Source organism: Panthera leo, chromosome B1, assembly GCF_018350215.1.
Source record: "Panthera leo isolate Ple1 chromosome B1, P.leo_Ple1_pat1.1, whole genome shotgun sequence".
In the NCBI taxonomy this organism is placed as follows: domain Eukaryota; kingdom Metazoa; phylum Chordata; class Mammalia; order Carnivora; family Felidae; genus Panthera; species Panthera leo.
Window position 1 is genome coordinate 199661981 of NC_056682.1, and position 16321 is coordinate 199678301.

A 16321-nucleotide genomic window follows, 5' to 3' on the forward strand; every position below is an offset into this window, starting at 1 on the left:
TCTTGATTTCGGCTCGGGTCATGATCTCACAATTCGTGAGACTGAGCCCTATGTCAGTCTCTATGCTGACAGCACGGAGCCTGCTTGGGATTCTCTCTCTCTCTTTCTCTCCGTCCCTCCCCAACTCATGCTCACTTTCCGCCCCCCCTCAAAATAAATAAATATTTTTAAAAACCATTTATTAAAATGGAATCCAAGAAACAAAAGCTACTTAAAAAAATATAGGGGACTGAAAAGTGCAGTAGAGGAAGAATCTAGCCTCCAAAGAAACCACTGAGGTACATGGCATTATTTGTGCACAATTCTTCCTCCGCTCCCCACCTTCCCCATGGCTCATGGTGGGCAGAGTGCGATCCCAGTGACTTTGGGCTTGGCCATGTGACTTGCTTTGGCCAACAGAACTTCTGTGTGTAAGTGAAGACATAAGGTGGTAAGAGGAGTGACAAGTTCCTGCCAGACCTTTCTTGCACTTCTGCCATCTGCCAGGAGAAGGGCACAGTTGAGGTGGCCGTTGGTTCCAGGATGGGGGATCCATGGTGTCCCTGTCCCAACCCACAGCCTGAAGCAGGGACATGGTGTCCTTGTCCCAACCCACAGCCTGAAGCAGACCCACTCCAGTCCTCTCCCTGGGCCCTCAGATCCTTGACCAAGAAAAACAAGTGATGCTTGAAGTTTGGGACTGTTTGTTATGCAGCATTATCACAGCATTACAGCATCAATACTGACTAGTACAACCTGCTCCCCACTGTGTAATGTCCAGCAACTTATTTCATCTTTGTGAGCCTCTAGTTCTCCATCTTTCATAGTAACACCTACATGACTGGTTCCCAAACTTTAGCCATGTGCACACCAGGTTCAGGAACTTTTGGTTTTGTCTGCCTATAATCCATATCATTCTTCCCTTGATACTTTTCTTTAAATCAGTCCACAGTTCCTAGAAATTTAAACATTCATTTTAATCGCACAAGAAACAATAGTACCCACAATGTGCCAGTCATCTCATTTCGAATGCATTAAAATACTTTAAACTTTTAAATGTCTACTGCCTATAAAATTATCAGTGTATTACCAGCGGCACACATAATATATTGGCCTTTATGGAAGGGTTGTGGTGAGTTATATTAAATGGTCCCCCGAGCAAAGTGCCTGTATCTATATTGAGTGTTGTGGTGTTGCTGATGCTGCTGGTGACATAGAACAGAAGTCACATATGCCCAAGGCAGGGGTGCAACTCACTGATCATGGTGGTCCCGCCTGCCAGTGCTGCCTTGGTCCCTTGGAAGAAGTCATCAGCAGTTGTCATCCCCTGGGAGGGCTTCTGCAGGTACGTGTTGACATCGATACCTCCGGGAATCACCATCCGCCCATTGGCCTCAATGGTCTTCACTCCACCAGGAACTATTAAGTTCTCTCCTATTTGTCTGGAAACAACAGAAACGGCCTTGGGTTCTTAAGAGAAAAACAAGATGGCAGTCAACTGTGTGGTGTCAGTTCCACTGGGTAAACATTTTTGAGCCAGGTCCTATGCAGGGGACTGGGTAGACAGAGAAAGCTCAGGCAGGGTTCCTGCCCTCGAGGGGCTCATGGCCTGAGGAAGGGGAGAGGCATGTGGGCAGGTGGTTACACTCCAGGACAGCAGAGGGGTGGAGGGTATAAGGTGGGCTGCTTTACCAGCCTGGGTATCTGGGGAGGCTTATGGGGTTTGGTGTCAAAGGGTTCTCAGAACAGCCTGTCCCTCCAGAGTACTTCCCACTCTTTGTCAACCACTTCAGGGAAACAGAGGACAGTGACTGCAGGAGTAAAGTCCCCTTAGCTCTGCAAACTTTGACAGTGCTATGGGCTGAAGTGTGACCCTCCCAAAAGCTGGATGTTGAAGCCCTACCCAAGGACCTCAGAATGTAACTGCATTTGAAGACTGGGCCTTCACAAAGGCAATTAAGGTAAAATGAGGCCATTAGGGTGGGCCCTAACCCAACAGTGTCTTTGTAAGATTGGTTGGTGTCGTTGTAAGAAGACAAGATCAGGACATAGACCCGTACAGAGGATTGATCATGTGAGAACACGGGGAGAAGACAGCCGTCTACACGCCACGGAGAGAGGCCTCAAAGAAACCCACCTGCTGACATTCTGACCTCAGACTTCCAGCCTCCAGACCCATGAAAAAATAGATGTCTGCTGTTTAAACTGCCTAGTCTGGGGGGCTTTGTTATGGCACCTGTGGCTAGCTAATACAGACAAGCAACCAGGATTTTCATTTTCACTCTCAGGAGCACTGACCTCAGGGAAGCTGCTGGACTCCCCAGTACCCACAAGAAAAATCCACTAACAGGGTAAAACCTGCCTGGAGGGAATCACACTGGGGATGGCAGGGTTTCTCTGCACACGCTGACCATCACCTCTGTTCCCAAATGCACCAGGTGCCTGCAAACTCCCTCCAGAAAGAAGGAAAATTCCAAAGGCTGGAAGAAGAGAGAAGAGCCCAAGATATTCGAAGCCTTGCCCCTGTGGTGGCAGCTGTGTTTCACCTGCTGGAACCAGAGTCAGGAGACATGGGGGGCAGAGGGGAGGCTCAGCCAGCACCAGGACAGATACAACAGCCTCCAAGGTCAACGCCTGGTGAAGACCACTAGATCTGAACATGAGCGGTTTTTATTAAAAAAAAAAATACAGGGGTGTCTGGGTGGCTCAGTTGGTTGAGCATCTGACTTCGACTCAGGTTGTGATCTCGCGGTTGGTGGGTTCGAGCCCCGCGTCGGGCCCTGTGCTGACCGCTGAGAGCCTGGCGCCTGCTTCGGATTCTGTGGCTCCCTCTCTCTTTTCCCCTCCCCCACTCATTCTCTCTCTCTCTCTCTCTCTCTCTCTCTCTCAAAAATAAATAAACAGTAAAAAAATTTTTTTTTTTTAAATACAGTTGTTCTGAGCTCATCAGCTTAGGCAACAATATCCTAAGTCACACGAAAACACCAGTAATGAAGATATAGGAAAGTGTCGCTCTGGTGACCACCATGCCAGGCCCCCAAAAAGAATCCACCCCCAGGTGGCAGGAACAGAATCCCCTGGCTCCCCTTGGACCCCTGGGCAGAGCCGGTCCAGGCAAGTGGGGTGGGGGTGGACAGAGGCCACAGGGCTCCCCTTGGGGGTCTTCCACAGAGTTGGGGCGTCACACACTATCTGTCCCGAAGCTGAAAGTAGGTGTAGCGGGAGGACGGTGCCGGGGACCATCACCGCTACCACTCCCGCAGCCACGGCCACTGCTGCTCCCAACGCCAACCTCTTCCCCTCTGTAATTTCCATCTCGATGTGCAGACTCCTGCCTTGCCCGATCCTCCCGCTGTCCAGCTCCAGACACAGGGATGTATGTCAGGGGTCCGGGAGGAGACACCCCCAAACCTTACAGCAGGGGCAGGTCGCTGCTGAGCACTGGCCTTCTCTACACTTCAGGGATCATCTCATTTAACGCTCCAACAGGCTTCTAAAGAAGATGGGGTCACGTTCAACTGTTTCATGCTGGCAACGGCTTGGGCATGTCCCAGACTGGGCATGGGCCCTACAGGGGGGTATCCGTGGAGTCTGATCGGGTATGTGACTCAGTCACCATGCCACACTGCCAGCAAGTACTGCTGTTCGGGGTCCATCTTAAAGGCATGACAGTCGCCTCTCTTTACAGGAAGTGAAAGAAGAAAACAGAACTCAAGAGAGGCACGTGACATGTCTGAGGCCACACAGCAAGTCAGTGGTGGGTCTGGACTCAAGCCAGGTCCCCCCAAATCTCATATCTTGGCTCTGCCCACCAGCCTCAACTGCCTTCCTGCTTCCCTTAGATAGAAGCAGATTCTCCCCAAACCGGGATTGAGCCAAAAGGAGCCCTCAGTGCATTCGGAGGAAAAACCTAAAAGGTTCTCGATGGCAATGGGTGTGGAAAAGGGGCGAGGAGAAAGGAGGCTCTGAGAATGAGACAGACGCTCGACACCGCGCTCAGGAGTCTTGGGCGGCCGGCGTTTGAGTCACCGGCGCTGAGCAAACTAGACGGAACCTTCAATGAATCATAACAGATTCTGCACAAAGACAGATGAACAGCTGTCAGGAAAACTTGGCGAACGGCTGCCAAATAAAAGGGTTCTTGGGGTTCCATCAAAGTAAAGGGAAAGAACTGAGCCTCCTCATGCCGGGTGGTGCCTGGGGTCAGTGCAGGTGGTTCTCCCAGGGTCTCAGCCCTCCCACACCTGCTTCCCAGCCAGCAGGGACCTGCGCCCCACATGACCATCCGGAGACTCGTCTGCTTACCGGCGGAAGGGGAGGGCCAGCAGAGTCAAATACAAAGGCGTTTCAGACTGAGAGGGGCCGACAGATAACGAACTTGTGGAAACCCTGAACGACACGGTCCACCAAGGTCCGAAGACTCCAGGTGTTCGCATATGCAGCAAGCACTTCATAAATGCAGCTCAGCCAGTGAGCTCTTGTTCCATGCATACACCCTGGACTGCAAGGCTCCTGGGGGGTTAACTTCAAACCCCGTGAGGCTGGTGGGAAGGTGGTCCCGCAACAGTTGTCAGCATCCTTTACCCCTCACGCCCCAGAAGCCCCCAGCCCCCACAAACCAGGGTCTGCCCTGGAATGGCTGTCTCCTTATCTAAGCAGGGGGGTGACCTAGGAACCTCACTACCCACCCCCCCACCACGTGTGCCTTTCTCCCTCTGGTTCCAGGCTGTACTGCAGCCGAGACCAAGGTCCTGCACTGACGGGCCAGGGTTCTTCCAGCCAATGCTCCTGGTACCTGTCTGTCCCCAGCACTGTGCCAGGCCCCGGGGGGGGGAGGCCCTAAGGTGAGGTCCCTAAGTCAGAGCCGCGTGCAGCATGAGGAGCGTGGGACTGGCACGCAGGCTGGCCAGCAGGAGAATGCTTCCGACACGGGGGTCAGGGAAGGCTTCCTGGAGGAGGAGCCACACAACCAGGACCCAAGGACAAACAGGGGTTGGGGAACGGGGGGAGAAAAGGAGAATGAGGGAAGGGGCAAGGTGTTCCAGGCAGAGGATTTATGGGTGCGAGGTTCCAGGCGAGGGCTGCTGGGCTTGCTCTGGGGTACCATGATTTCAGTGTGGCTGGGAACAGCTGAGAGGAGAGAATCACCTGGAAAAACAGGGGCTTGGGCTGGACTTGAAATGCTTGGAGTCTGGGGCTGGAGTTGGGGTTGGCAGAAAGGGGCAGAGTAGGGCTTCTCCTGACCCTCTTCCTCTGCCCTCCTCCTTCTCCACTTCCTCCTCCTCCTCCCCCCCCTCCTCCTCTTTGTCCTCCTTCTCTTCCCCTTCCTCCTTCTCCCCTTCCTCCTTCTCCTCCTCCTCCTCCCCTTCTTCCCCCTCATCCTCCTCCCCTTCCTCCTCCTCTTCCCCTTCCCTTCCTCCTCCTCCTCCCTTTCCTCCTCTCCCTCCCCTTCCTCCTCTTTCTCCTCCTCCTCTTCCCCTTCCTCCTGCTCCTCTTCCTCCTCCCTCCTCCCCTTCCTCTTCCTCCCCTTCCTCCTCCTCCTCCCCTTCCTCCTCTTCCTCCTCCTCCTCTTCCCCTTCCTCTTCCTTCTCCTCCTCTTCCTCCCCTTGCTCCTCCTCCTCCTCCCCTTCTTCCTCCTCCTCCCCCTCCCCTTCCTCCTCTTTCTCCTCCTCTTCTTCCCCTTCCTCCTCCTCCTCCTCTTCCTCCTCCCCCTCCTCCCCTTCCTCTTCCTCCCCTTCCTCCTCCTCCTCCTCCCCTTCCTCCTCTTTCTCCTCCTCCTCTTCCCCTTCCTCTTCCTTCTCCCCTTCCTCCTCCTCCTCCTCCTCCTCTTCATCAAAGCCTACATGGGCACCAGACAGTCCTGACCTTCATCTCACGCATGTTCCCCTCTGCCCTTCTTTGCTGTGCCAGCAGCCAGAGCTGGATACTGAGAGTTTCCAGCTCCTACTCTCCCAGACTCCAGGGGAAGATGCTGAGCGAATCCAGGGCGTTTGTCATGCAAAAAAAAAAAAAAAAGAGCTGAACCTCTCCATTACGAGCTGGTGAAATGTGGAGGCCACATCCAAACCACTATCTGTGGACTGTGCTCCCCCAAACTTGTATGTTGAAGCCCTGACCCCCCAGCATCTGAGAATGTGACTGTATTTGGAGAGGGGGCCTTTAAAGAAGTGAGTAAATTAGAATGAGGCATTAGGGAGGGGCCCTGACCCCCCAATAGGACTGATACCCTTGTAAGAAGAGGAAGACAAGAGACATCAGGAGTGCATGCACAGGGAGGGACGACCACGGGAGGACAGCCAGAAGACGGCCATCCGCAAGCCAAGGAGCGAGATCTCAGAAGGAACCATCCCTGACGGCACCTTGACCCAGGACTGGCAGCCTCCAGATCTGTGACAAGTGAATTCCTATTGTTGAAGCCGCCCAGCCGCAGGTTCTCCATTACAGCGAACGAGCACACTGGGATGTCACAGCTGGAGAGGACGCCGATAGGGAGAAAGTGGAGGAGACTTCAGTCCCGATGGATGTCTTTTATTTAAGTACCACGGCCCTGTCCTAACATTCTTCCCTTCTCCCCTGCCCCCCTTCAACCCAATCCAGAAATTCTGGGCAGGTGGAAGAAAGAGCTGTGGGTTCAGTCCTATGTACCAGGTTGACACCTGTGCCTTGTCCCTAACGGACACTGCAGTGTGGGGCAGCTGTTTTGCCTGACTAGCCCACCACTTCCTGCAATAGGACAGGAGGCCAGCAGGTGCACATCACAGCTCCCTGTGCATCTGGGGGCCTACAGAAGGCTCACACGGCAGGGGCACTCAATAACTGCTAGTCCCCTCCCCACCACTAGTTTGGAGCTCCTCCCTCCTCGAATCTCTCCCTCCCTGACATTCACAGGACATAGCACAGTCATTTGGGGACAGAATGCCAGCTGTCTGTATCCCCTAAGGGCCAGGCAGCCCGGGGAGACTGGCTTCTTCAAAGGCGTGTTTTGGGGGCACCTGCCCGGCTCATTCAGTGGGGCGTGTGACTCTTGATTTCAAGGTTGTAAGCTCGAGACCCACGCTGGGTGTAGAGATTACTTAAAAAATAAAATCCTTTTCTTTTTTTAAAAAAAGGTTTTTGGTCAACCCACTTTATCAGTCCATCTTCCAGGTAGACGTCAGCATAGAAGGACTGGTCATCATTGATGATTCGTCCACCTTTGATGAGGAGTCGGTCGCTCTGAAAAGCCAAGCAAAGTGTTCAGTGTTACTAGGGAAAAGCCAAGATGTTTTTTGAACTTTTAATATAAAATTATCCAAATATTTTCAAAAGTAAAGAAACGCCATAAAAAAGCCCCCTCACGTCCATCACCCAGACTCAAAACCTTCCACACTTCGCCATTCGCGTTCCACCTATTCTGTGCCCCCACCGACACTTCTGTTTTGTTTTTCCTGCGGTATTTTCCAATAAAATCCCAAATGCTGTATCACGTCACCTGTAAATACTTCAGTGTGTATCTCTGACCATGAAGGAGTTAAAAAAAATTTTTTTTAAGTTTATTTATTTATTTTGAGAGAGACAGAGACAGCATGAGTGGGGGAGGGACAAAGAGAAGGAGAGAGGGAGAGAGGAAGAGAGGGAGAGAGGGAGAGAGGGAGAGAGGGAGAGAGAATCCCAAGCAGGCTCAGCGCTGCCAGCACAGAACCCGACGTGGTACAGGAACTCACGACACTGCGATATCATGACCTGAGCTGAAACCAAGGCTCGGACACTTAACCAACCGAGCCACCCGGGCGCCCCAAGAAGTTTTGAAATAAACATAACCACAAACCGTCATCTCAGCGGACCCAACTGACATGAATTCCTTTGTATCGGTTAATGGACCATGCTCAATTTTGCTTGGCTGTCTCAGAAATGTCCTTTGACCGTGGGCGGCTTGAGTGGTCCCGTCCACAGCCCCCACCCTGCATCTGGCTCTGTGAAGTCTGCAGGGATCTGTCCCGCCCTCCTCCCTCTCTGATGCCATTCATTTGTTGCAGAAAACTGGGTCATTTGTAGAACAGGAGTTTCTTAAGGCATCATTATTGAATATAATACAACTCAATTCAGAGACATCGTAAAAACTAGCAGAAAGACTATTAAAAAAAAACACAACTGCCCCGGAATGACCTCCAGTCAACGTTCTGATGTTTCTCTCTACCGTTTTCCGTGATGGTGGCGATCGTAATGCACGCATCCATCCACTCATCTGTGTCCCATCAGATGCTGCACTTTGCCTCGGCTCCCAGCCCAGGGCCAAGCCCTGAAGAGCCAGGAGGAACCAGGGACAGAGGGGAATGTGTCCTAGTGGAGATGGCAGAGGGAGAGGCAGAGGCTTCACAAGCCTTGGGTGCTGGGGGCTGGTTACAAGAGGAAAAGGGGAGGGTGCCCACCATGGGAGCAAAGTTAAGGAGCTGTCCCCCTTACGGGGGGCCAGGCAAGACCAGCTCACCCCTAGAAAATAAGTCGAGATAAGTTGTTCCAAACAAACAAAGTTCGTCCAGGTAGGGCAAACATTCAGTGTCTGGGGAGGGAGAACTGGTAGCCAAGGCCCAGAGACAGTAAAAAACAACAACAACAACAACAACACACACACACACACACACAGCAAATTCTAGAAGCCAAAAACCACAACTGTGTCCTTTTCTGCATTTTGCCATAAGGGTATCCCCAAGTTATCACATGTTCTTCACAGCCATAAGTGAGTGTCTACAAAGCATTTCACCTTGTGGATACACCATAAATTGTTTCACTATTTCCCTACTGTTGGGCATTGGAGTTATTTTTGAGTTTTCGCACGGGTGACGTTGTTGCAATGAGCGCCAGTGAGCGTCTCTCCACACAAAGTGTCTCCCTCGGCTTGACGCATTAGGCTCGGTCCTCAGAGGCGTAACGACTGGGTCACACAGGATAAACCTCGTTTATGGCCCTTGATAAACAGGACCAGATAGCTTCCCAAAAGTATTGCCCCTATTTGGCTTGCGTAAAATCACCAAGCACCCTTGGTTCTCAATAATTGTTCATTTGCATTTCTTGGAGGCAGAGAATTCTTTTTGCCGTGTGCTGCTTTCTACTTGTGCTATCTCCTAGCTGGGGATGCAGCAATGAATAAATAAATCACAGCCTCTCTGTCCGAAAGCCCCAGCCCTGGGGTAGGGAGACAGAGAGTAAACGGACATTAACAACTCAGGATAGTCACTTCTGGGGGAGCGTCCTCCATGGGCTTCCCTGAATGCAGAGCCTGAGACAAGGATTGAGGCAGATCGTGTATACGGGAGGTGACTGCAAGAACTGTCACGAAGAAGTAGGGTTAGCAATGCAGGGTGTTTGCTGATCTGGGTAACACTGGGGTTAACTGGGGCTTGATCCCACCCAGACCCTCTGAGGAACCGTACAGAATGCACGTGGCATGAACAAGGAGAAGGCAGAGGACGCTGTACAAGCCCAGAGAAGAAGGGTTAACCCAAACTAAAGACTCAGGGAAGGCTTGCTGCGCAGAAACGGAGCCCACAGCCTGCTGCTCAGAACCCTCTGCCTGCATCTGGCATCGGCACCAAACTTCCTTCAGAGTGAAAGCCAAGGTCAGTGAGACCCTGCGTAATCTGGAATCCCACCACCCAGGCAAAGTTCACTGTCCCACTTGCTTCAGGTGTCTGTTCGGTGTCACTTACCTGAGAGCCCTCCCGCCGCCTGCCCTGTTTGGAACATCATACACCTGTGCCCTGCCAGCAAAACCCACCCCCTCCCCCCCAACTTTGTTTCACAGCCCCTACACACTATGTATCCACACGTTTGTCTAAAATGTGACTTGGCCGCTGACATCAGCGCTGTGGTGGTCGCCCACTGGTGTGGCAGACACAATTCACAGGGGACACCTGCAGATATGCTGATGTAGGTGGACGGGCCACCTATAGCTGTGCCCTGCAAATGTCCTTACAAGACTGGTAGCTTCACCGGGGGAGAGATTTCATCTGTTTTCTTCAGTGTTGCATCTCCAGTATTGGACACAACCTGGCCGGATGGATGGACGGATGGCCAGATGGATGAATGGACACACAGACGGATCCCTGACTGATTCTTGAAGGACAAATGGATTAAGATGGAGAGAAAAGGTATCACAGCCAGGAGACAAAGCACTACGAGCCATGAGGTAAGGGAGACAAGTAGGAACCAGCACATCTTACCCCCCCAGCAGGAGAGTCTCTGTCTTCAAGCTCAACCGCTCCCAGGCCCTACAACCTGCCTCTTAGCCCTAAGATAGAAGCCAGCCACGATGTGCACATTCCCGGGGAGGATACTCTGGTACCAGGGGAAAGGGGAGGCATGGGCTCTGCACACCCAGAAGCAGAGACAAGCTTGTGTCCAGGTTTCCCGGGCACCGGAAAGCAGGGGAATGTGAGGCAGCAGCAGCAGCAGCAGCAGCTGGTGCGTGGCTTCCAGAACACGGCCTCCCGCAGGCAGCCGTCTGCTCTGCCACATTTAATAGAGGGCTTTTCAGGCTCAGCCTGAAAGGTAGTGTTTAATACACTGCACACCAGAAGATCAGCCCCACCCTGCTCTTTCTAGAATCAGGTGGTGCAGCTTGTGTTCAAGTCCACCTCCTCCCCAACTACCAGCCGATTCTGTGTGCAGCTACTGCACCGGTCCGAGCTCCAACGTAGTCGGGTACAAGTGTAGTTCTAAAACAGTAAGTCCGTGTATGATAAGGCAAGAGCCAATGTGACTCCCTGCTTTTCTTCCTTGAAATTAGCAGTGCCTTTGCCTCTTAACTGGCATGTTCAGAATCATGTCCTTTGGCACTCTAGCTCAGAGGGGTTTAAGTAGAGGCTATTCCCCAAGGTGAGTCCTGGGGGTAGTGAGTTTAGAAAATTCTGGGTTAAGCAGAAACAAAAGATGGTCCATATGACAAGAACCCAGATCCTTTACTCTGCTGACGTGTAACGTGAATACGCGAGCGGCGGACTGCACTTAACATCTTTTCCAAACACAGATCCTTTTGTTGTGTGGAAAGTTCTGACAAGGGAACTTTCCCCAGATGACACCTTGGGAATTGTGCTTTATGACAGTTTTGCTCTCCAAGCCTGTTTGCGCCGAGTGGTTCTTGTGGAGTGTTGGGTCTGATCTGACCTCAGATGGAAACGGGGCTTAGAGACCGGGTGACCTCCCGTGTTCACACAACTAACGGGGGTATGGGTTAGACCCAAGGTTCCCTAACTTCCGGCCTGGCATCCACTGCACCAAACACATCTTAAATATTTCTTCTGTCACATCTTAAAATATTTTCACACTCAAGGGGCGCCTGGGTGGCTCCGTCGGTTAAGCGTCTGACTTCGGCTCAGGTCATGATCTCGCGGTTCGTGACTTTGAGCCCCACATCGGGCTCTGCGCTGACAGCTCAGAGCCCGCTTCAGATCCTCTGTCTCATCTTTCTGCCCCTCCCCCATGAGCTCTCTGTCTCTCAAAAATAAACATTAAAAAAGCACGTTAAAAAAAGAGAAGCATTTTCACACTCCAGAATCCATGACACCCATAATCAGATATAATTTAGAAAATACCAGATGTCTGTGACCCAAGGACCTAGCATTCTAGGGCTCCCTTTTTTCACGCAGGAAAGCTGAGTGTAAAATCTCACACCAAGAGGAGTGAAGCTGATGGTACATAATTGTTAAGAATTTAACAAAATAACAGTCACACATTTAAAAGAAAATTAATAATTCCTTGCCTCTCACAGACACACATGTGAACAAGGACAATTGTTCTGTGTTACAATCACCCTTTCAATTCTTTGAAGGAAATGAAATATCTGACTAAAAATTCAACAAAAGTCCAACAGCTAGAGTATGCCAGAGACTGCCATTCATTCCATGATGACAGCTGTGACCTAAAGGGAATTATGCTCAGTATGGCTCGTGTCCTTGGATCAGCGTTACATCAGAACAGACTGTCCAGAGTCAGATGCAAGGTCCAGTCTCTGTCTGCTTACTATCCATGTGACTTAACCTCTCCTAGCCTCAGTTTCCTCATCTGCAAATGGGGACAACTGTCCCTGCCTCATAAGGCTGTTGGGAAAAGTCCATGGGGTATATACACAAAGCACTTAGCACAGGTCTGGCATGTGTAACTACTCAGTAGAGTCGCACATTGTTTATTCTTTGCCATTTTCTATAGCAGGAACCACACTCAATAAATAACTAAGGAAGGAGTATGTGCAGCTAAAAGAAATAGCACTTGCCCTTAAGGAGTTTTCAGGCCAGTGGGGGAGACTGGGAAGGACTGGGACAGAGAGAAGAGCAGAGATTGCCAGGAGCACAGAGGTGCCCCAGTTCCAGCTCTTCCAGGGGAAAAATGCTTACTTAAGCTGGAAGCATGAATGGGAATTAGCCATGCAGCAAAGGACAAAAGAGACTACAGAAAGAGGTATGACATGGGGACAGGCACAGAGGGACAGGGTGTGCTGGGGGATCCATATGTGGTTTTATCTGGCTGAAGTAGGACCTCAGGGTGGGGCCCTGGAGAGGGGTTCAGATGCCAGCTCAAGGGGACCCTAACGCCATGAGGAATGGAGTCTGGGCGGGTCCCCATGATAATGAAAGGGTTTTCTTCAAAGAAGAACTCAAACATACAAAAGCTCCTGAGCTGAGACATCACACAAATACTGGGCAGAAGTAGAAAAAGGGAAACTGATTAGAATTTCCTCAAAGCAGGAGTTTCTCAGTAAGATAAGCACTAGACAATTTTGCAAACTGTATCATGGGCCTTAAAATTGCTGATGACCTTTGATATAAAAATTCAGTGCTGGGAATCTGTCCTCAGGAAAATATCCCCAAACAGGTCAAAGGATTGTACACAAAAGTGTGATCCAGAATTAATTGCACTCGTATAACCACACCACTAATGGGGTATCCTTCATCTGCTAAAATATTTCCCAGGAATTTTTAACGACAGACAAAAGTGCTAGGCAATAAAATCTTAGCTGAAAAAGCAAAATACCAAACTCTCTATATGGTAGTAATTCAGGGGGGAGAGCAAATCTTTCTAATAGTAACAGACTCCCCCCAGCAGAGACTATGGGGTGCTCCCGCGTCCCACTGCCCCTTGCACACCCCTCTGCTACAAGACTGAGCATCTGTCATGGTCATGGCTCATGTGTCCATCTCCCGCAGGGCTGGACCTCCCTTCTTGGCCAGGCTTGCCTGGGGCGATTCATCTCTGGATCCCAGGGACCAGCCAGAGGTTGCTGAGCAGGAGGAGAGAGGGAGACACACAGGAGGCAAGGAGAAAGGGAGAAAGAAGAACAGAATGTTTGAAAAGAGAGAAGGAGGAAGTGAAAAGGGGAGGAAAGGAGTAAGATAAAGAGGGGGGGAATGGACGAGAGAGGGAAGAAAGGAATGGAGGAAGAAGGGGTGAGGGAAGAAATACAGCACAGGAGAAAAGAGAAGACTGATACATCAGAAATCCCTTTTTCTGCTTTTAAAATTCCCTGAAAGCTTAAGCCTACTGCCTGGGAATAGAAGCTGGCTTAGTGCAAAGCCTGTACAATGCAGATGATGCTGAAAGAGCTCTCACGAAGGGCCATCTAAACCTTGGTTCTGGGCAGGAATCACATCTCTGCCAAAGGTCCTGTGAGTCAGAGGAGAAGCTCAGAGAAGGGGAGGGCTTGTCTTCAAACCCACTATTATCTTGCATCCAGCCTCAACTGGGAGGGAGCCGGTGTTGGCAGGACGCCTTCATTCTCTTCACAAACACTAAGTACTATGTTGAGTGCTGCTTACAAAAATTAGCTCTTAAAGCTTCAGACATTCTTACCCATACAACAGCAAAGTAAACAGCAGGCAGCCTCAGCTAGAATGCGAGGTCTGGGTCACAGCGAAACGTTTGCATCATTGTCCACCCCTGAATGAATGAAGCATTGAGCCTCCCTGCATTCGGTTCTCTCTCCTGCTTGGTGGGAATAAAATCTGTCATCTCCACCGCAAAGTCATAGGACTGGAAGATCCATTAAGGGAGGCTTGGAAGAAAAGAGAGGTGCAGTTCTCATCTAATCAACCCCCCAATCACTAGTTTATGAACTGGAAAACAGCAGAAAACCAAAGCTGTTATTACAGAGACAGGGAAAGACAGTGACTATGTCATCAAGGAGGGGACATTTAAGCTGGGTTCTGAAATGTGAGAAGTTCATGAAGCCAAAAAGGGGGGAGAAGGGGAGCATTCCAGCAAAATGAATAGTATATACACAGACACAACGTTCCCAAAGTTCCAGGTTCCATGGGATGAACAAGGAATGGAAAGGGCAAGCTGTGTGCTGTCCGTGGTCCTGACACATCATTGGTCACTCGGATGGCAAGGTTTCTCCCAACCCCAGGATGTTGAAGATCCCTCTCCCTCCTCCAGCCTTGTAGTTCTTCACTGCTCTCCTTTCTCAGCTCACTGGCATTTTGTAATCTTTACATTTCCAGAGAACACAAACAGTCATGCCTTATGCTTCACAACGTATGCAACTGGTTCCAAGAACTTTTAACTCATAGTACAAGACTTTAATTCTCCCAAGAAGTTGGGGGGAGGGAAGTTGGTCTGCTTCGACCAATAGAATGAGAGTAGATGTGAGTGCACCAGTCTGAGCACAAGCTTCAAGAGGCAGATGGGATTCAGCTCAATCTCTTGACAGTCCATCCTCTGTCACGAAAACCGCATGGCCAAGGATGGAACCTCCTTCATTCGGAGTCCCAGAAGGAGATGGTATGAGGAGAAAAGTTGACCCAAACAGAAGCCTGATGACAAATCTGGCCAAGCTCTGCTAATACGTCTCTACCACCCACAGACCTAAGAGCAAGAAATATTTCAAGTTGTAAGTCACAGAATTACAAGTTGTTTGTTTACGTGGCATTATTGTGTCAAAGCAAATTGATACACCATCAAGATTCTGTGCTGACGGGTGCCTGGGTGGTTCAGTCAGTTGAGCATCCCATTCTTTTTTTTTTCCAGTTTATTTATTTTGAGAGACACACAGAGAGACAGTGCAAGTGGGGGAGGGGCAGAAAGAGACAGGGAGAGAGAGAGAGAGAGAATCCCAGAGAGCTGGATGCTGTCAGCACAGAGCTGGAAACTCACACAAACTGTGAGATCATGACCTGAGCAGAAATCAAAAGTTGGGATACTTAACCAACTGAGCCACCCAGGCACCCCGAGCATCCCACTCTTAATTTCGGCTTAGGTCATGATCCCAGGGTCGTGGGATTGAGCCCCACATTGGGCCCTGCACTGACTGTGGAGCCTGCTCAAGAGTCTCTCTCTCTCTGTCTCTCTCTCTCTCTCTCTCTCCCCCTCTGACCTGCCCCCACTCTCTTCCTCTCTCTAAAAAAAAACAAAAAGAAAAGAAAAAGAAAAAGGAAAAAAGATCATGTGCTGAGAGCTGCCTGAGGGATTTTCCGGCTCAAATACTTCACAGCCCAAGACTCAGTCCCTACCTTTAATAACCAGAGCCCCCTTCCTCCCAGGCCCCCCTTGCAGATCTCCCAAAAGGTGCAGCTGTGCACTCTTATTCATTCACAGAAAACTAGCCCATTTGCCTTTGATTTTTGCCTCAGGGGACAGCCCATCAGCCTGTAGCCCTTTGCTTCGCAGCACTTTCCAGGAAGGCAGCTCTGGAAAGGGCAACAGGCCTGAGACCCAATCTAATTAACACACATTTGCTCTCCCCTCGCACAAGCAGAGAGCACAGTGGCATTTTCCTCTTTCATGAATTAGAAATACAGGTGGTCCCCATGGATTGCAGACCTTCTCTGGAAGCTTGGGCCCGTTTCCATGACAACTACAGTTTTAACAGCAAGGTCTCAGGTCCCGTGATACCAGCAGACATTCAGGAAAATACTCCCTGATGGACTGAATATCTGGTTTTAAAATAACACACCAGGAGTGGGCAGGGCCTTCGGGCTGCCCCAAAGGACAATGATGCCAGCTATCTCTATATCTATGTTGGGACCCACTTTGTGTCTCCTTGTCTCTGCTTTTTACCTTCCATAAAGCAATCTGAACACAAATCTTTTCTCTTTAAGGAAATCACATTCCTGAGTGCATACTAAGTGCCAGTTCTGCATTCATTTTTAGTTCTTAAGTTGCCTGAAGAAGTGGGTACGACTGGGGCGCCTGGGTGGCTCAGTCGGTTAAGTGGCCCACTCTTGCTTTGGGCTTGGGTCATGATCTCGCCGTTCGTGGGTTTGAGCCCTGTGTCGGGCTCTGCACTCACAGTGCGGAGCCTGTTTGGGATTCTCTGTCCCCCTGTCTCTCTGCCCCTGCCCTTCCCCCTCTCATGTGGTCTCTCTCAAAATAA

The 16321-nt window shown here is 50.6% G+C and overlaps 1 protein-coding gene across 2 annotated transcripts in view; it reads right to left on the minus strand.

Moving 5' to 3' along the window:
* Positions 1-16321, minus strand: part of CRMP1 (collapsin response mediator protein 1) — a 76531-nt gene that overhangs the window by 45344 nt on the left and 14866 nt on the right. For both annotated transcript variants that reach the window (XM_042936930.1, XM_042936931.1), the window contains exons 2-3: positions 7106-7194; positions 1237-1421 (exon numbers count right to left, since the gene is read on the minus strand). In XM_042936930.1, the coding sequence (XP_042792864.1) occupies positions 1237-1421; positions 7106-7194 (274 nt within the window). The remainder of the gene's footprint in view (positions 1-1236; positions 1422-7105; positions 7195-16321) is intronic.